At 52.4% G+C, this 20,888-nt stretch overlaps 1 protein-coding gene across 2 annotated transcripts in view; it reads left to right on the plus strand.

Moving 5' to 3' along the window:
• Window positions 1-20,888, plus strand: part of GRM7 (glutamate metabotropic receptor 7) — a 189,632-nt gene that overhangs the window by 154,314 nt on the left and 14,430 nt on the right. Inside the window, exons 9-10 of one of the 2 annotated variants that reach the window (XM_066195683.1) lie at window positions 14,996-15,242; window positions 19,725-19,817. In XM_066195683.1, coding sequence (XP_066051780.1) covers window positions 14,996-15,242; window positions 19,725-19,795 — 318 coding nt within the window. In that variant the 3' untranslated portion in view covers window positions 19,796-19,817. The remainder of the gene's footprint in view (window positions 1-14,995; window positions 15,243-19,724; window positions 19,818-20,888) is intronic. The other variant, XM_066195684.1, reaches the window with a different exon arrangement.

The raw sequence follows: 20,888 nt of genomic DNA on the forward strand, positions 1-20,888 counted from the left end.
CCTTTAGGACACACCTTGGGCAGGACGAGAGCCTGGCCAGGGCTACACCCACGGTGGACCCAAAATGGACCCAAAAAGGTCACAAAATGGTCACAAAAAGGTCACAAAATGGTCCCAAAATGGACCCAAAAAGGTCACAAAATGGTCACAAAAAGGTCACAAAATGGTCCCAAAATGGTCCCAAAAAGGTCACAAAATGGTCACAAAATGGACAAACGGTCACCAGGTCTCACACTTTTATAAGTTTTGGTCCATTTGAACATCGGGGTTTAATTGTCCAATCCCAGCTCCAGGCTGTGAGGTCCCGTCCTGCTTGTTCCTCCCTCCAGCCCCCCCTTGGTTGTGTTTTTGGGCTGAAAGTTGTGGTTTCTCGGCGTGTCAGATCCTCCAGAAGTGATTTCTCACACGTGGCCATTTCTGGAGGCCGTCCCGTTCCGAGTTACCCATCTGTGTGTTTACTTACACACACGTTGACTTGCACTTTGTTTGTGTCTTTATCTTATCATCAACACCTGCCCCTGATACTCCTCGTGCTCATTCCTCCATCTCAGGTGAATGGAATTGTGCTAAAATCGTTTGGCCTGAGTTTATTTTCTGCTCTGGGACGCTTCAATAATTTAAGAAAGCTTGCAAGAGAGCCTTGCCTGGTGTTCTCTGTGCAGCTCTTTGGTGAGGAAGGAGGGGGTGTGTATGTGGGGAGGCTGCCTGGCTCCACCCTTAAAAGCAATATTTGATCCTGGGGATATTGCTGGGAAATCCCAGGGCTTCCTGCGGTGCTGGGGGGCCGTGGCTGCTCTGCTGGAATGCTCCAGGAGCTTCCACAGCTGCTCTCCTAAAACTGAGGCTGGGGGTTTGGGCATCTGCGGATGTTGGTGATGGCAGGGCTGGGAGAAACCTGGTCCAGAGGGGGCAGTGTGTACCCCTGGGGACACTGTGTGTGCCCTGGGGACACTGTGTGTGCCTTTGTGGACACTGTGTGTACCTTTAGGGACATTGTGTGTGCCCTGGGGACACTGTGTGTACCCCTGGGGACACTGTGTGTGCCTTTGGGGACACTGTGTGTGCCTTTAGGGACATTGTGTGTGCCCTTGGGGACATTGCGTGTGCCCTTGGGGACACTGTGTGTGCCTTTGGGGACACTGTGTGTGCCCTGGGGACACTGTGTGTGCCTTTAGGGACATTGTGTGTGGCTTTAGGGAAATTGCGTGTGCCCTTGGGGACACTGTGTGTGCCCTTGGGGACATTGTGTGTGCCTTTAGGGACATTGTGTGTGCCCTGGGGACACTGTGTGTGCCTTTAGGGACATTGTGTGTGCCTTTAGGGACATTGTGTGTGCCCTGGGGACACTGTGTGTGCCCTGGGGACACTGTGTGTGCCTTTGGGGACACTGTGTGTGCCCTGGGGACACTGTGTGTGCCTTTAGGGACACTGTGTGTGCCCTGGGGACACTGTGTGTGCCTTTGGGGACACTGTGTGTGCCCTGGGGACACTGTGTGTGCCTTTAGGGACACTGTGTGTGCCTTTGGGGACACTGTGTGTGCCCCTGGGGACACTGTGTGTGCCTTTGGGGACACTGTGTGTGCCCTGGGGACACTGTGTGTGCCTTTAGGGACATTGTGTGTGCCTTTAGGGAAATTGCGTGTGCCCTTGGGGACATTGTGTGTGCCTTTGGGGACACTGTGTGTGCCCTGGGGGAGACGCAGCCCTGGGGGTCTCACTTTATTCTCCTCAGAATCCCGAACTGAGGGTTGCAGGGTTGGTGGTTTTTTCTCCCTTTTCATTGAATTATTCAATAGTTGAAGTGAGTGAAATTAAAGATTTCTAGCCTGGTGACGTTTGCAATAGAAGAAGGATGGCAAAATCTGTTTCATTTGAACTCTAATCTCTGGTCATGTATAAAATGAATAAAATGCAATAAGTGTGGAGAAATATGATTTACAGCAGCAGCCAGAGCCTGGCTCTGAATGCCCGAAAATGCCAAGATTGTGTGTCAGTCAATTTAGCAGTGCAGTGGCAGGAGGGAGCAATGAAATGAAGGCTTTCTCTTTCTTTCCTTTCCTTTTATTTATTTTTTTTTTGTTGTTGTTCTTTGTTTTTTTGGAAGAAGTGACAGATGAAGAATTATTTCTAGCTCGGAAAAGCCAAGTGCTCAGCCCGTGAGAGAGGGAAAAGCCATTATTTTAATAATGGAGGTTGAGGATGTACATTGCTCCTGCTGCACTTTGTGTTTGTCTCTCTCAGTGATGTGTAACTTACTTTAGAGCTTTGATCACAAACAGCAGTGCCGAGCAAGACATGCCAGACAGTCCTGAGGATTGATAATGGGACTGCTGGAGCTCTTCCCTCTGGCCATGCCTGAAATCCAGCCAAGCCCTGCTGTGCCTGCAGTCCCGGCTCACCCCCAGACCCCTGGGGCTGGGGAGGTCTCAGGACGCTCCTGCTGCGGGGACACTGCACTGGGGACAGCTGGGGACAGCTGCGCTCCTGTGGGGACACCCCATCCACTGCAGATCCCATCCCTCGCCTGTGGATGTGTAATCAGCAGGGAAGGAAAGCCAGGAGAGGGACGTGCAGGTCTCTGTCCCTCTTGTCACTGTCCCTGTCGTGGGGCTGTCTGTGTCCCTCTGTTGTCACTGTCCCTGCCGTGGGCCTGCAGGGAGGGCTCCTCCTCCCCCGGGCAGGACAGGGCTCACAGCCCGTCCCTGCACCTGCTGTGGGCACAGGATGTCACCCAGCAGGGACAGCAGCCGGCAGAGCAGGGCAGAGCTCGGTGCCACGGGCACACAGAGGAGCCCAAAGGGAGGCAGAGCTTCTCCTGGGCAGTGCAGGGACACACAGACCTCACTGCAGACCCCCTGTCCCTGCAGGGTGACCCCTGTCCCTGCAGGGTGACCCCTCTCCCTGCAGGGTGACCTTTGTCCCTGCAGGATGACCCCTGTCCCTGCAGGATGACCCCTGTCCCTGCAGGGTGACCCCTATCCCTGCAGGGTGACCCCTGTCCCTGCAGGGTGACCCCTGTCCCTGCAGGATGACCTTTGTCCCTGCAGGATGACCCCTATCCCTGCAGGGTGACCCCTGTCCCTGCAGGATGACCCCTGTCCCTGCAGGGTGACCCCTATCCCTGCAGGATGACCCCTGTCCCTGCAGGGTGACCCCTGTCCCTGCAGGATGACCCCTGTCCCTGCAGGGTGACCCCTGTCCCTGCAGGATGACCCCTATCCCTGCAGGGTGACCCGTGTCCCTGCAGGGTGACCCGTGTCCCTGCAGGGTGACCCCTGTCCCTGCAGGGTGACCCCTGTCCCTGCAGGATGACCCCTGTCCCTGCAGGGTGACCCGTGTCCCTGCAGGGTGACCCCTATCCCTGCAGGGTGACCCCTGTCCCTGCAGGGTGACCCCTGTCCCTGCAGGGTGACCCCTATCCCTGCAGGGTGACCCGTGTCCCTGCAGGGTGACCTCTGTCCCTGCAGGATGACCCCTGTCCCTGCAGGGCAGCTCCTTCCTGAACATCCCTGACCCTGCCCAGGCTCTGCCCAAGGACAGTGGAATCAGTTCAGGGAGGCAGCAGCTCCAAACACCCGCAGTCCCCAGGGCCAGCGCTGTTCGTCCCTTGGCTCAGCGTTTCCCAGGTGGCTCCAGGCAGTTCCTGGGCACCTTTGTTGTCTCTGTGGCTGCCAGAGAGAGCCAAGGCAGGGGAGGAACCCGCTGAATATTGTCTGTATGATCCGTGTGACTTGTGGGGCTGCCTCTGTTGCTGCTCCAGTTCCTCTCCCAGTCATCAGATGCTGTTTGAAAGCAGCACTTGCTTTTCCATTGCTGCTCTCTCCAATTATCTGGCTAATTTAATTTCCTTCCAGATAAGCTGTTAGAGCTTCTCTTGCAGGCTGGAGGAGCAAAATCCCTCCTCTTCTGCATCTGCATCAGAACCCTCAGAGCAAGTGCTTCAGTGTTTGCTATTCTGAATTCTCACCCGAGTTGTGGGTACAACCCATAAACGTTTATTTTTGGTGCATGCAAATTTCTTGCATAAGGAAGTCCCTAATATAAGGGAACAAGCTGTAGAAAATATTTAGCTGGAATAGCTGAGATATTTAAAATACAGACGTTCACTTCAGCTCTCCTCCACGTGTGCCTGTGAACCACAAGCTGGAAAACTCGGTGCTCCTGGGACGTGGAAATGAGCGGCGGCTCTGACAAGGTGACAGCAGCAGGAGCAGTTTCACCGTGCAGGCACTGGGAATTGGGAATTTGTCCTTTTAGTCCTGTTTACTCCGTGCTGGCTGCCTTTGCCTGTGGCCTCCGCAGGTGTGACTCTCTGGGATTATGACTGAGTTCTCCTTTTGACAGCTGAGCCTCCTGCCGCCAGGAACACGCTGGGACATGATCCCTCACAGCACCCCTGCGTCCTGTGCCCTGCTGCCACGGGGCCTGGGACATGGTTCTGCCCTCAGCAAGTTGGTGGTTTCGATGCTCCTGTTTGAGGAATTCTCATTTTGTTGGCACAAATTGGACATTGGGCAGGAATTGTTCCCTGGGAGGGTGGGAGGCCCTGGCACAGGGTGCCCAGAGCAGCTGTGGCTGCCCCTGGATCCCTGGCAGTGCCCCAGGCCAGGCTGGACATTGAGGTTGGAGCAGCCTGGGACAGTGGGAGGTGTCCCTGGGACAGTGGGAGGTGTCCCTGCCATGGCACGGGTGGCCTTGGGTGGGATTTAAGGTCCCTTCCCACCCAAAGCACTGGGAGGTTTTGGGATGTGCAGCCCATTCCCCGAGCCTGGCCAGGAGCACTGGGGCTCTTTGGGCACCCCAGCACCGCCCGGCTGCACAACAGGCAGCCACTGAAGGGACATTTCCTGACCCCAAAATCCCATCCCATCCTTCAGTGTCACCTTTGGTATCATTGCCAGGCACAGAATTGATAATGAAATGGTGGCACCGATCACTGCCACCCCGCAGCCTCCCCACAGCCACCCCACAGCCACCCCGCAGCCATCCCACAGCCATCCCACAGCCATCCCACAGCCACCCCGCAGCCACCCTGCAGCCACCCCACAGCCACCCCGCAGCCACCCCACAGCCATCCCACAGCCATCCCACAACCACCCCACAGCCACCCCGCAGCCACCCTGCAGCCACCCCACAGCCACCCCGCAGCCACCCCACAGCCATCCCACAGCCATCCCACAACCACCCCACAGCCACCCCACAGCCATCCCACAGCCACCCCACAGCCACCCCACAGCCACCCCACAGCCACCCCGCAGCCTCCCCACAGCCACCCCACAGCCACCCCACAGCCACCCCACAGCCACCCCACAGCCACCCCACAGCCACCCCACAGCCACCCCGCAGCCACCCCACAGCCACCCCGCAGCCATCCCACAGCCAACCCGCAGCCACCCCGCAGCCATCCCACAGCCAACCCGCAGCCACCCCGCAGTCATCCCACAGCCACCCCACAGCCACCCCGCAGCCTCCCCACAGCCACCCCGCAGCCACCCCACAGCCACCCCGCAGCCTCCCCACAGCCACCCTGCAGCCACCCCACAGCCACCCCGCAGCCACCCCACAGCCATCCCACAGCCACCCCACAGCCATCCCACAGCCACCCCACAGCCATCCCACAGCCACCCCACAGCCATCCCACAGCCACCCCACAGCCACCCCACAGCCACCCCGCAGTCACCCCACAGCCACCCCACAGCCACCCCACAGCCACCCCACAGCCATCCCACAGCCACCCCGCAGCCACCCCACAGCCACCCCACAGCCATCCCACAGCCACCCCGCAGCCTCCCCACAGCCACCCCACAGCCACCCCACAGCCATCCCACAGCCATCCCACAGCCACCCCACAACCACCCCACAGCCACCCCGCAGCCACCCCGCAGCCACCCCGCAGCCACCCCGCAGCCACCCCGCAGCCACCCCACAACCACCCCACAGCCACCCCACAGCCACCCCACAGCCACCCCACAGCCACCCCGCAGCCACCCCACAGCCACCCCACAGCCATCCCACAGCCATCCCACAGCCATCCCACAGCCACCCCACAGCCATCCCACAGCCATCCCACAGCCACCCCGCAGCCACCCCACAGCCATCCCACAGCCATCCCACAGCCATCCCACAGCCACCCCGCAGCCACCCCACAGCCATCCCACAGCCATCCCACAGCCATCCCACAGCCATCCCACAGCCACCCCACAGCCACCCCACAGCCACCCCGCAGCCTCCCCGCAGAGGCCCTGTGTGCCTGCCCTGCTGTTTCTGCTGCGGTAACTGTGATCAGCCCGGCTCCGGGCAGTTGTTTATGGCCCCTGACACTTGTCCAGCTTCCCGAGCACCTCCCTTCCCGCAGGGCTGCTGCCCCCCTGGCCCTGGGGGTTCCGGGGGGTTCCGGGGGTTCCGGGGGGTCACTGCACCTCCGCAGGGGAAGCGGGTGGTTGTGTTCATGGGAACGGCCAGGCTGAGGGGCACAGGAGCGCAGGGGTCTGTGAATACCTCACGGGGATTTGCATCATCACCCCATCCGGGAACCTTTGGCTGGGGAAGGAGCTCAGGGATGAGGCAGGAGCCGGCAGGGCTGCTCCCCGCGTGCAGTTCCCATTTCCCGCTGCAGCCCCGGGAGGACGGAGCTGTCACTGCCTGAACCTGCACGAATCAGCTCGTCCGAGGGAGCGGGAACATGTCCTGCTGGGTTTGGGGCTCCCAGTGAGCTCCTGAAGGAGGGTGGAGGGCCCTCACCCACCCCTTGCACACCGAAATGTCCCAGGGCACATTTGCATTCAGGTCCTTTCACTCCCATGTTTCTGCAAACACGTGGCGCAGGGGAAGCTAATTTTAATTTTTATTAAAAAGTGTTTCTCATTCTTATATTTGCACAACATAATGTAGAGAATGAGATAGAATCTTCGGATGACCTGGAAAAGCCTTCTGGGAGATTTATAAACCATCTACTTCATCTGTAAGAACATTTGTTTTAATTCCCATATAAAAGTGAGATAAATTGGCTTGTAATAGCGCGAGCCCAAAAATATCTCCAGTTACCACTTTATTTCCATATTGCAACATAACACAATTCAGTGCATAATTAGAAAGCTGAATTAGAAAAGAGGAGCAGTTGCTCCTGATTAGACTGAAGGCAAAGCTTTAGCCTGCAAAACGGATTTCTTACTCCTGAAGGGACTTCTCAAAGCTCTGAGTTGTTGTGATATAAACTGTGCGTTCAGTTCTCCTGGCCCAGCAGCTGGAAATCTCTCCTGGGCTGGCAGGGACAGAGGCCTGACCCTGCCATGCTTCCCGGGGAAATCACAGTTCATGCAAAATCTGCCACTGATGGATTTTGTTCTGTAAAAATTGCCCGTTATCAGATGTGTGTATTCCAGGCCAGTCCAATTTTCTCTCAAGGTTTTGAAGGCAATTTTTGTGATTTGCATGAATAAAGCAAGAATCTGGAAAACATAAAAATCTAAAATTCAAATGGAAATCACTTATGTAAAAGAAGTGATAAAATCTAGGTGCTTTTGCATGCGAATGATGTCCTCGGGGTTGGGTTTTCTCCAGTGCTTGCTTCAAAGCCGCTGCATTTGCAGCCGCGTGTGAAGTTCAGATTTGTCAAAAGTCAGGAGTCTGCTTGAGAGAAGAGGAGATTCCAGTGAGGGTGACCCTGCAGAATGACTTTGTCCTTCTGTCAGCGCAGATGTGGCTTCAAACCCTCCAGGGGAGCGGCCTGGGAGGCCAACACCAGGTTGGGTTTAGAGAGAAGCCTGGATTTCCTCTGGCAACATCATGGGATGGGATGGAAGGGAAAAGCTCATCCAGTGCCACCCGTGCCATGGCAGGGACACCTCCCGCTGTCCCAGGTGGATCCAACCTGGCCTGGGCACTGCCAGGGCTCCAGGGGCAGCCCCAGCTGCTCTGGGCACCCTGTGCCACCCCGCCAGGGAAGGATTTAATGCCAATCTCCCATCCAGCCCTGCCCTCATTCCCTGTGTGCTGTCCCTCCATCCCTGGTCAGTGCTCTGTCCCCAGCTCCCTGCAGCTCCCTCCGGCACTGCAGGGCCACAGCGCTGCCACCCCAGAGCCTCCTCCCCTCCCGGCTGAACACCCTCGGTCCCACTTCTCATTCACGTCAAGTTCGAGCATCTCTCACTAAATCTGCATCTTAATTTCTTAATTTAATCCCAGGTTCGGGAGCTGCCAGGTTCAGCAGCCGGCTGTAAAAGGCACGCATGAGTTATTAGAGCCCCATTGTCGGTTAGATCTGATCCTTTGTACTTTAAGTCACCCATTTGCATTCATCTAAAATGCTTCCCCGGAATTTATCAGAAGAAGTGAAATAAGGAATGAAACAGTTTCACGTAAACTGCATTTTTATGTCTGGCTGGTAAAACCACAAAGCAGAGATAAAACACATAAAACTGAGGCTCTGCATAATAAGCATATCTATTAGTTTCCCTTATCTTCGCGCTGCTCCCATTTGTCATGAGAAGCTTTGTGTGTCACTCAGCCCTCCTTGTTCTACGAACGCTCTTTTCTCCCTCGCCTTTTATCTCCCATCGGCGTCTGCAAGGTGGGAACTCTGCTGGGATGCTGCCAGAGACCCCTTCGGCTAAATCACCATTTCACCTTCGACCCCCTTCCAGCGGGGAAAGTAAGAATGAATTCCAAGGGCTGCGCAGCCCCTGCAGCAGCCCGGATTAAGGGGAAAGTGTGGGGTCCAAAGACCCCCGGGGTGAGGCAGCTCCCAGTCAGGCCAGGTCCCCACTGGGGCGGCCCCTGGGGCGGCAGCCTGTGCCTGGGGAGGGCACTGGTGCAGAATGGCCCTAATTAAAGGTATCAAAATCAAATAGATCAAATTAAATTTGTCAAAAAATTAAACGTATTAAAATTAAACACATTGGAATTAAATAAATAACTATATCAAAATTAAATAGATCAAATTAAATTTATCAAAAATTTAAATGTATTAAAATTAAACATATTGGAATTAAATAAATAAATCAAAATTAAATTTATTAAAAAATTTAAAAAATTAACATTAAATATATTAGAATTAAATAAATAAATCTATCACGAATAAATATATCAAAATTAAATTAATCAAAACCAAAATATATTAAAATTAAATATATTAAAATTTAATATATTAAAATTAAATATATTACAACTAAGTAAATAAAAATAAATATATCAAAGTTAAACATATCAAAATTAAATTTGTCAAAAATAAATCTATTAAAATCAAATATATTGCAATTAAATATATTAAAATTAAATATAAAAAATTAAATATATAAAAATTAATGTGTGGGGGCTCTCGGTGCCAGGGGCAGACGGAGTTCTGGGGACATTTGAGGAGCTGGGTGTGGAGGTGAAAGCTCCCCCCGAAGTGGCTTTAGGACGCCCTGAGGGCAAGGCTGGAGGCGTCCGTGTTGCTCTCAGAGTTTTTCCATCAGCAGCTCAGCCTGAGGAGCACTGCATGAGGAGAGGAGGAAAGAGTGTTCTGAAGCAGCCGCCCTCCTGTGTGTGATGCTTTTCCCGTCTCTCTGGATCGCCTGTATGTTCAGTTTCTGGAGAGGATGGGCAGGGACGCTGCTGCCTCTCCAGCTCCCTCACACCTGTCCTGTGCTGTCTCTGGGCCTTTAATTGTGCTGAGTCCTCCAAAGTCCTGAGAATTGTTCTGGTTTATCTGTTACGTGTGTCCTCTGAAAAGACAGGTTTTTAAAAAGGGGGTGAAAAAGGCTTTTCTACCCCTGTGGGTTTGCCGAGTGCATTTTTTAATCCCTGTGGTTTCTTTGAATACTCATCTCAGTACCTGTTCTCTGGGTTGAAAATATTTTTTCACAATAATGAGCACAGCTGAGCGTCACAGGCACAGAAATTGTTGTGTACCCTCTGCAGAGTTATTTCCGTGAATTGTGGAGAATTGAAATACAGTTAAAAGAAGAAAATCCCACCTTGCTCCATGTTTTTAAAAGTCAGAAATTTCTACTGATTATTATTATTATTGCTTATCTTCCACAAGAGAAGCTATAATAATGTGTTATTATAGCTTCTCTTCTATAACTTACAGCTCAGCTGAACCCTAATTTATATCAGAACTATTTCAGCCCAAATCTGATCTGCACTCTAAATCAATGAGCCAAAGCCGTGCCAGGACTTGCTGTGGGAATTGTGGTAATGCCACTGCAGGTCTCCTGCGCCGAGGCTGTTGGTGCATTTGCGTGGGACATCACAGTGGCTGCAGTGCAGAGGTCTCAGCTCACACATCTTCATTGCAAACTGGTCAAAAATCGGTGTAAAATGGGTGTTTGTGTGTGAGCTGCTGCAGGCTGGCCAGGCCCGATGTGTAACACACATTAAGTGGTTAAAGATTACTTTACAAAGCGTATTTATGGCTGAAGTGCTGCAGCCCCTGCCCGTGGTGTGTAACACATTCCGACTGGTTAGAAATCTCTTTCCAGTGGGTATTTGTGGTGGGTAATTATGTCTGAAGGTCGGCAGCCCCTGCCTGTAGTGCGTTACACAAGCAGACAGATTAAAAATCCCTTTCCAAGTGGATATTTCTGTTTGAACTGCTGCAGCCCTGCCCAAGGTGTGTAACACATGCAGACTGATCAGAAATCAGTGGGTGTTTCTGTCAGGAATCAGTGGGTGTTTCTGTCAGGAGTCAGTGGGTATTTGTGCCAGGAATCAGTGGGTATTTCTGTCAGGAATCAGTGGGTGTTTCTGTCAGGAATCAGTGGGTATTTCTGTCAGGAATCAGTGGGTGTTTCTGTCAGGAATCAGTGGGTGTTTGTGTCAGGAATCAGTGGGTGTTTCTGTCAGGAATCAGTGGGTGTTTGTGTCAGGAATCAGTGGGTGTTTCTGTCAGGAATCAGTGGGTGCTTGTGTCAGGAATCAGTGGGTATTTCTGTCAGGAATCAGTGGGTATTTCTGTCAGGAATCAGTGGGTGTTTCTGTCAGGAATCAGTGGGTGTTTGTGTCAGGAATCAGTGGGTGTTTCTGTCAGGAATCAGTGGGTGTTTGTGTCAGGAATCAGTGGGTGTTTCTGTCAGGAATCAGTGGGTGTTTCTGTCAGGAATCAGTGGGTGTTTCTGTCAGGAATCAGTGGGTATTTGTGTCAGGAATCAGTGGGTGTTTCTGTCAGGAATCAGAGGGTGTGTCTGTCAGGAATCAGTGGGTGTTTCTGTCAGGAATCAGTGGGTGCTTGTGTCAGGAATCAGTGGGTGTTTCTGTCAGGAATCAGTGGGTGTTTCTGTCAGGAATCAGTGGGTGCTTGTGTCAGGAATCAGTGGGTGTTTCTGTCAGGAATCAGTGGGTGTTTCTGTCAGGAATCAGTGGGTGTTTGTGTCAGGAATCAGTGGGTGTTTCTGTCAGGAGTCAGTGGGTGTTTCTGTCAGGAATCAGTGGGTGTTTGTGTCAGGAGTCAGTGGGTGTTTCTGTCAGGAATCAGTGGGTGTTTCTGTCAGGAATCAGTGGGTGTTTCTGTCAGGAATCAGTGGGTGCTTGTGTCAGGAATCAGTGGGTATTTCTGTCAGGAATCAGTGGGTGTTTCTGTCAGGAATCAGTGGGTGCTTGTGTCAGGAATCAGTGGGTGTTTCTGTCAGGAATCAGTGGGTGCTTGTGTCAGGAATCAGTGGGTATTTCTGTCAGGAATCAGTGGGTGTTTCTGTCAGGAATCAGTGGGTGCTTGTGTCAGGAGTCAGTGGGTGTTTCTGTCAGGAATCAGTGGGTGTTTCTGTCAGGAGTCAGTGGGTGTTTCTGTCAGGAATCAGAGGGTGTTTGTGTCAGGAATCAGTGGGTGTTTCTGTCAGGAGTCAGTGGGTGTTTCTGTCAGGAATCAGTGGGTGTTTCTGTCAGGAATCAGTGGGTGCTTGTGTCAGGAATCAGTGGGTGTTTCTGTCAGGAATCAGTGGGTGTTTCTGTCAGGAATCAGTGGGTGTTTGTGTCAGGAATCAGTGGGTGTTTCTGTCAGGAGTCAGTGGGTGTTTCTGTCAGGAATCAGTGGGTGTTTCTGTCAGGAATCAGTGGGTGTTTCTGTCAGGAATCAGTGGGTATTTCTGTCAGGAATCAGTGGGTATTTCTGTCAGGAATCAGTGGGTATTTCTGTCAGGAATCAGTGGGTGTTTCTGTCAGGAATCAGTGGGTGTTTGTGTCAGGAATCAGTGGGTGTTTCTGTCAGGAATCAGTGGGTGTTTGTGTCAGGAATCAGTGGGTGTTTCTGTCAGGAATCAGTGGGTGTTTCTGTCAGGAATCAGTGGGTGTTTCTGTCAGGAATCAGTGGGTATTTGTGTCAGGAATCAGTGGGTGTTTCTGTCAGGAATCAGAGGGTGTGTCTGTCAGGAATCAGTGGGTGTTTCTGTCAGGAATCAGTGGGTGTTTCTGTCAGGAGTCAGTGGGTGTTTGTGTCAGGAATCAGTGGGTGTTTCTGTCAGGAATCAGTGGGTGTTTCTGTCAGGAATCAGTGGGTGTTTCTGTCAGGAGTCAGTGGGTGTTTCTGTCAGGAATCAGAGGGTGTTTGTGTCAGGAATCAGTGGGTGTTTCTGTCAGGAATCAGTGGGTGTTTCTGTCAGGAATCAGTGGGTGTTTGTGTCAGGAATCAGTGGGTGTTTCTGTCAGGAATCAGAGGGTGTTTGTGTCAGGAATCAGTGGGTATTTCTGTCAGGAATCAGTGGGTGTTTCTGTCAGGAATCAGTGGGTGTTTCTGTCAGGAATCAGTGGGTGTTTCTGTCAGGAATCAGTGGGTGTTTCTGTCAGGAATCAGAGGGTGTTTGTGTCAGGAATCAGTGGGTATTTCTGTCAGGAATCAGTGGGTATTTCTGTCAGGAGTCAGTGGGTGTTTCTGTCAGGAATCAGTGGGTGTTTCTGTCAGGAGTCAGTGGGTGTTTCTGTCAGGAATCAGTGGGTGCTTGTGTCAGGAATCAGTGGGTGTTTCTGTCAGGAATCAGTGGGTGTTTCTGTCAGGAATCAGAGGGTGTGTCTGTCAGGAATCAGTGGGTGTTTCTGTCAGGAGTCAGTGGGTGTTTCTGTCAGGAATCAGTGGGTGTTTCTGTCAGGAGTCAGTGGGTGTTTGTGTCAGGAATCAGTGGGTGTTTCTGTCAGGAGTCAGTGGGTGTTTCTGTCAGGAGTCAGTGGGTGTTTGTGTCAGGAATCAGTGGGTGTTTCTGTCAGGAATCAGTGGGTGTTTCTGTCAGGAGTCAGTGGGTGTTTGTGTCAGGAATCAGTGGGTGTTTCTGTCAGGAGTCAGTGGGTGTTTCTGTCAGGAGTCAGTGGGTGTTTGTGTCAGGAATCAGTGGGTGTTTCTGTCAGGAATCAGTGGGTGTTTCTGTCAGGAATCAGTGGGTATTTGTGTCAGGAATCAGTGGGTGTTTGTGTCAGGAATCAGTGGGTATTTGTGTCAGGAATCAGTGGGTGTTTCTGTCAGGAATCAGTGGGTGTTTGTGTCAGGAATCAGTGGGTGTTTCTGTCAGGAATCAGTGGGTGTTTCTGTCAGGAATCAGTGGGTGTTTGTGTCAGGAATCAGTGGGTGTTTCTGTCAGGAGTCAGTGGGTGTTTCTGTCAGGAGTCAGTGGGTGTTTCTGTCAGGAATCAGTGGGTGTTTGTGTCAGGAATCAGTGGGTGTTTCTGTCAGGAATCAGAGGGTGTTTGTGTCAGGAATCAGTGGGTATTTCTGTCAGGAATCAGTGGGTGTTTCTGTCAGGAATCAGTGGGTGTTTCTGTCAGGAATCAGTGGGTGTTTCTGTCAGGAATCAGAGGGTGTTTGTGTCAGGAATCAGTGGGTATTTCTGTCAGGAATCAGTGGGTGTTTCTGTCAGGAGTCAGTGGGTGTTTCTGTCAGGAATCAGTGGGTGCTTGTGTCAGGAATCAGTGGGTGTTTCTGTCAGGAATCAGTGGGTGTTTCTGTGAGGAATCAGTGGGTATTTCTGTCAGGAATCAGTGGGTGTTTCTGTCAGGAATCAGAGGGTGTTTGTGTCAGGAATCAGTGGGTGTTTCTGTCAGGAATCAGTGGGTGTTTCTGTCAGGAGTCAGTGGGTGTTTCTGTCAGGAATCAGTGGGTGTTTGTGTCAGGAATCAGTGGGTGTTTCTGTCAGGAATCAGAGGGTGTTTGTGTCAGGAATCAGTGGGTGTTTCTGTCAGGAATCAGTGGGTGTTTCTGTCAGGAGTCAGTGGGTGTTTGTGTCAGGAATCAGTGGGTGTTTCTGTCAGGAGTCAGTGGGTGTTTCTGTCAGGAATCAGTGGGTATTTCTGTCAGGAATCAGTGGGTGTTTCTGTCAGGAATCAGTGGGTGTTTCTGTCAGGAGTCAGTGGGTGTTTCTGTCAGGAGTCAGTGGGTGTTTGTGTCAGGAATCAGTGGGTGTTTCTGTCAGGAATCAGTGGGTGTTTCTGTCAGGAGTCAGTGGGTGTTTGTGTCAGGAATCAGTGGGTGTTTCTGTCAGGAGTCAGTGGGTGTTTGTGTCAGGAATCAGTGGGTGTTTCTGTCAGGAATCAGTGGGTATTTCTGTCAGGAATCAGTGGGTGTTTCTGTCAGGAATCAGTGGGTGTTTCTGTCAGGAGTCAGTGGGTGTTTCTGTCAGGAGTCAGTGGGTGTTTCTGTCAGGAATCAGTGGGTGTTTCTGTCAGGAGTCAGTGGGTGTTTCTGTCAGGAATCAGTGGGTGTTTCTGTCAGGAGTCAGTGGGTGTTTCTGTCAGGAGTCAGTGGGTGTTTGTGTCAGGAGTCAGTGGGTGTTTGTGTCAGGAATCAGTGGGTGTTTCTGTCAGGAATCAGTGGGTGTTTCTGTCAGGAGTCAGTGGGTGTTTGTGTCAGGAATCAGTGGGTGTTTCTGTCAGGAGTCAGTGGGTGTTTCTGTCAGGAATCAGTGGGTGTTTCTGTCAGGAGTCAGTGGGTGTTTCTGTCAGGAGTCAGTGGGTGTTTCTGTCAGGAGTCAGTGGGTATGTGTGTCTGAGGTTCTGCAGCCCAGCCCTCGGTGTGTAACCCGTGTCTGTCGCCCCACAGCTCTACATCCAAACCACCACGCTCACCATCTCCATGAACCTGAGCGCGTCGGTGGCGCTGGGGATGCTCTACATGCCCAAGGTTTACATCATCATCTTCCACCCCGAGCTCAACGTGCAGAAGCGCAAGCGCAGCTTCAAGGCGGTGGTGACGGCGGCCACCATGTCCTCACGGCTGTCCCACAAGCCCAGCGACCGCCCCAACGGCGAGGCCAAGACCGAGCTCTGCGAGAACGTGGACCCCAACAGTGAGTACGGGCTCTGCAGCGCCTGGGGCTTCAGCCTGCACCCCGGGGCTTCATCCTGACCCTGGGGATTCAGCCTGCACCCCGGGGCTTCACCTTGATCCCAGTGCTCCACCCTGACCCCAGTGCTTCACCCTGACCCCAGTGCTTCACCCTGACCCCAGTGCTCCACCCTGACCCCAGTGCTTCACCCTGACCCTAGTGCTTCACCCTGACCCCAAGCCTTTCCCCTGCACCCCGGGCCTTCACCCTGCTTGCTCTGCTCCATCACAGGGTTCACAGCTCTAGTGTGGTGTTTTGAGAATTCTCTATTTTTGTCCCGGATTTTTGAGCCGTGCCGTTGGGCAGCGGTGCCTCGGGAAGGGTTTAGGAGGTGTGGGTGACTCGTGCTCCCCCTGTTTTCCCTCTGTGGGTGAGGGATCAGCAAATCCTTGGGCACAGAACCCTGATCAGCACAGCCCTGGGCACCAAACCCTGACCAGCACATCCCTGGGCACAGAGCCCTGCAGACTGTGTCCAGCTGGCCCTGGCAGGGACAGGTTCCTTGGCAAGCACCAGGTCCATCAATAACTCTTCTCACCCGAGTTTTCATCCTGGTTCTTGTGAAGTTGCTTCGCAAGAATCTCGCAATCCCCCAAGATTCCCATTTAGGGGTTTTATCTGGTCTTAATGCAAATCTTCCCACCGATTTAAAAGGAAAATAGATGGCAAAGACACTTCTAGTTTCCTTGATGCGCATAGCAGAGGATAGCACAGCACGAAATTACAGACTGGGGCCATCAGATTTGATTTGCATTTGAATCTGGAAGGAGCTGAGGAAGGAGACAGCTGCACAACTCCGCAGCACACTGCAAAGGTTTGGGCACATCTGCAGGTTTCGTGCAAAACCAGATCTGAATGTGCAGAAATGCCCTTTCCCTGCCCGTGCTCCACTGCTCCCTTTGCTGCTGGGATCCCTGCCACGTCTGGTCCTGTTAGTGCTGCTGGAATTCCTGCTTCATTTATCCTGCTGGAATTCCTGCCTGGTTGATGCTGCTGGAATTCCTGCCTGGTTGATGCTGCTGGAATTCCTGCCTGTCGATGCTGCTGGAATTCCTGCCTGGGAGCAGCATCTCTGCTGTCAGGGCAGAGTGGGAGCAGGCAGCAGATCCCTGGCACAGCACTTTCCCTGCCCTGCTCGCCCCTGCAGGATTTCTCTCTGATGTCTGATCATGCAGGTGTACAAAATGCATTCCAGCTGGAAAAAGGAAATCCACCCTTGGCAGCTGGGCTGGGGTTCTGGCACGGGACAGGGAGGAAATGGTTCTCCCAAATTAAGGACTGTTTTAGGGCTCTTCCAGGTGTATTGGACAGAGCCCTGAGTGCAGGAGGAGATCAATGGGATTCCTGCCCTGGGGTGTCACCCAGTGACACTCAGGGTCCTCTGCCAAGGCAAATTTCAGGAAGGGAAGGAAGGAAAAGAGAATTTGAAACCCAGCTGGGCCAGGGCAGGGGAATGTGTTGCTGGTGCACCTCACTCATCACTCTCTGGATCAACTAAGCTGGAATTAGTTTGCCCCCCAAAAAACCCCAAATGTAAGAATTTCATGGCAGGACTTGAACCAAGAGCAAACCACCCAAGCTGTGGTGCTGCAGTGTCCCCTGGGGGACGCCCAGCCTGGGGACATCCCACCCCAGGGTCCCCTCCTGCTCTCATCCCCCTCGGCTGCATCTTATTGCTGCCTTCAGACTTCCGAGAATATTTTCCCCTCCTGCCAAAGAACAGCCAGGTTTTTCCTTGGGAAGGAAATACTTTTACTAAAAATAAATCCTGCTCACCTAACCCCCATGTTCCTGGCCAGACACCCCGTTTTTAGCCCAGGGCTGTAGACCAGAAGATGTTTTTCAGAGGCACAAGGGGCAGAGGCCCCTGGCTTGCCCAGATGTGCCACTTCTGCCTTCACTGAGTGGGATTTTAAAGCTCATAAACGTGTTTGTTAGGAAATGTGCAACCTCTGAGTTTCTGGCTTATAAACTTTTACTCCTTTTTCGTCATTTGTGAAATACGTATTTTTTAAAAACATTTTCATTGTTTGTATAGAATTCCATCTGTTCGTAGTCTCAGCTGCAGCAGCACCAATCATTCATCCCCCAGGTCTGTGTGTTCATAGCAATTATTAGAAAATCAAATGAAATCAAACTTCTGCTGTACTTAAAAGGTTTTGGGTACATTAGTCACAGTGTAACTGCTACAGTCACTGCCCTATGGCATTGATTAGGTTATTGATCAGGCCCCTGATCAGGCAGTGTTCATGAATGTGTATGAAAGCAATTCACTGAACACCTGAATTCAGTTCCTTTTTTTAAAAGTCTGAGTATTCTGCGGAATAAAAGTTGTTTACAGGTTCCATTTTTAGGTGGAAAAAAAAAAGAAAATTGTGTTAGTGAGCTTTAAAAAAAGTCATAACATCCAAGCAGAGCTCCTCAAACTTAATTTTCAGTGAAATTTTGAGTATGGTGTCCAGATATAAAAATGTATTTGATGTTTTTATAGCAATTTCACTTTAAAAATATTTTCTGCTGTGAATAGGGAAATTCCCAGAGTTTTATCAATCAGAAAACAGGACGTGTGAATTACAAATTGGCCTGAATGCACCAATTCTTGGAGCAATTTTTTAAAATAATCTCAAATATCTGCTCTCAAAGGAAAACCAGAGGATGTTTTTTCAGCATTTCTTTGTGAGATCGGCTTTGGTCCCCCCAGGGCTCTGCCCAAGACAGGGTTTGGCTCTTGGAGCCCTGCAAGGCTCTGGAGCTCAGGGGAGAAATTCCTGGAGAGGGTCAAAATCAGCCAGGCCAGGAGTGAGTTCAGGCGTGGCTCAGCTCGGGCTCTGTGAGTACAGTGGGGGTCTCCAGTTTGATTTTCTGCTCTGAATTCAGGCCTGGCTCAGCTCGGGCTCTGTGAGTACAGTGGGAGTCTCCAGTTTGATTTTCTGCTCTGAATTCAGGCCTGGCTCAGCTCGGGCTCTGTGAGTACAGTGGGAGTCTCCAGTTTGATTTTCTGCTCTGTCTCACGGGCTGCTGCTGTTGCTTGCTCAGCTGCTGGCTGCTGCTGGACAGCCCTGAGTGTTTCCCACCTCCCCAGCCCCAGGGAGCACCAGCACGGGACCCAGGCACCTCCAAACACTGGGAATTCGGGGTCTGAGCCCAGATTTGTGGCCTGTCCTACTCACAGGCCACAGTCAAACCACAAGCAGAGTGTGGGTGGTTTTACAGGGAGACAGCCCGGGAAAAATCCCCAGGTTTTAGTGGACCCTTAGAAGAACAGAGCAGCCGTGGCTGCCCCTGGATCCCTGCAGTGCCCAGGGCCAGGTTGGACACTGGGGAGGGTTGGAAGGCGTCCCTGCCATGGCAGGGGTGGCACTGGATGGGATTTCAGGTCTCTCCCAACCCAGACCCGTGTGTGGTAGTGGCCTGAATGTGTGCAGGTCGGGCTGCAGGTCCGTGAACCCCCGAGTGGCTGCCCAGGAGCAGGAGCTGTGCAACCACTGCCCACAGCTCTGGGTGACGTGCCTCGGCTGAGGCTCAGAAAAAAACGTTCAGAGCACTTGGGAGAGGGGTTTGGAGTGAGTCTGAGAGGAGCCTCTGATTGACAGGAGAGGAGGATGGCTGGAAATGCCGTGACCTCATCTCCCAGCTCAGGGGAAGGGACTCCTGTGTTTGTTACACATTCCTTGGGATCTCTGGGAAGGCAGGACTTTCCCAAGCTGAGCTCCCCAGCCGCACCGCGGGAGGACTTTCGTGCTCAATGGGATATATTAAGGCCAAGGCTCCCAATCTATTTAGGAAAAGTCTCTTAATGATTCCTGTTTGCCATCTGGCATGTGCCTGCTGTCACTCCCTGCTCGGCTCTCCCTGCTGCTGCACGTTTGGGATCAGCAGGATTTGGGGAACAGCAGCTCCCGGCCCTGGGATCAGTTTGCTGTGCTCCTGTGTGTCTTTGGTTGAATCCCACGCTGTTGGGGAAGATGTTTCTCGCGGAGCCTGAGGTGGAGCAGGCACTGGGCTGTGCTGCAAGGGCAGAGTGTCAGACTGGGAGGGAATCGCTTGAACCTCCAACCCGTGCTTAACTCATCCTGAGATTTACATTGACTCCTTCCCGAGGAAAACACTGAACTGGCTGTTGATGATGCCAAGGAACCTGGGAGTGACTCTGTGGCTGAGGAGGGACGGGGGGTCTGAAACTGCAGCCAAAACATCGCGGAGTTGGTTGAGGGGAGAGGAAGGAGAAGCCTGCTGAGCCAGCCCCGCTCTCCTGAGCAGCTCCCCCGTGTTTGGAGGTCCCTGAGCCCCTGGCCTGGCTCACTTGGTGCTGCCCAGGGCTGGTGTCCTGTGCTGGTGCCTCTCAGCTTTGCGGATGAATGGCAGGAGCTCACGGCAGGGCAGGCTGTGCGTGTTCCCTGTCCCAGACCTGTCCTACATTCAATGTATTTACTTTCCCTGTAGACTCCATACCAGCAGTAAGAAAGAGTGTTCAAAAGTCTGTTACTTGGTACACTCTTCCACCTACTGCATAGCTTTTGCCTGCTTTCCAAAAAGGTAAGGAGAAACCAGCTTTTCTTATTTTATTCTCAAATGATGATGATGATGATGACTATTTTTATTATATGCATAATCATATGAGGAATGTTCATTAGTGCAGCTGTGTTAAAACTAATACCTAACTTAAAAATTGTTCACAACCCCGTTACCAAAGCTGCCACGGGAGCATTTCCCTGGAAAGGGGAGAGCCCTGACTGGGTGGCTGCAGTGCCTGTGCTGGGACCCCCGAGCACCTGAGGGCTCTTCCTGCTTCCCACCACTGCAGCTGGATCCCCAGAAAGCCTCTGAGCATGGAGAGGTTTGCTCAAAAACGAACGAACAAATGATCCAAAGCTAATTCTGGCCACCAGATCTGACAACTGAGGCCGGGTCACCCCCAGCACGTCCAGCCGGGGCTGCCCTGAGCAAAGACAGATCGTTTGCGATCAGCCCTCCCCGCTCCGAAACTGTGAATGGCTCCTAAAAGGTTTGGGAAGCTGCTCTTCCCCATGCGCAGGCCAGTGACCACTGACTTGGTGGAAGCACGAGTGAACAATTTTTGAGGCTTTTCCTGCGTCGTGGCTGCCTCGTGGTGATCCGGTGGTGCGTGAGCTCCTTTGGTGTTTGTGGCTGCCTCAGCCGGGCATCCCTGCTTGCCTAGGGCAGTTTGATCCCGGAGGGAATTATTAGCCATTAATGAGTATTTCTCACAGTTCCCTGTGTGCTCAGCGGCCTTTGCCCAGGTACAGAAGGTCGTGCCTGACCTGGTTCCTGCGGCGCTGTGCACTGAGGGCTGGAAAAATCACTGTATTCAGCCTTCGGAATGTTTAGCTGGGCCCTAATAGGCGAGAACTTCTATCAGCAAAGGTTGGAATGCTGCTTGAATTGAGTCTCTGAGTCAGAGGAAAAGAAATTACCCGTATCTCTGGCCAGTGTAAATTGCCCCAGCTCCAGCATCAATTCAGTCCTCGCTGAGTGCTCAAATTGGTTTTTATTGTATTCGAATCAGGGCCATTATGCCAGCTCCCAGCTCAGGCAGAAAGGGAGGCTGAAGCTGTCCGTGGACCCCGGGGTGAGCCGGAGCATCCA

This window comes from Chamaea fasciata, unplaced genomic scaffold (genome assembly GCF_029207755.1).
Source record: "Chamaea fasciata isolate MVZ Bird 193981 ecotype frontalis unplaced genomic scaffold, bChaFas1.0.hap1 SCAF_13, whole genome shotgun sequence".
Lineage (NCBI taxonomy): Eukaryota > Metazoa > Chordata > Aves > Passeriformes > Sylviidae > Chamaea > Chamaea fasciata.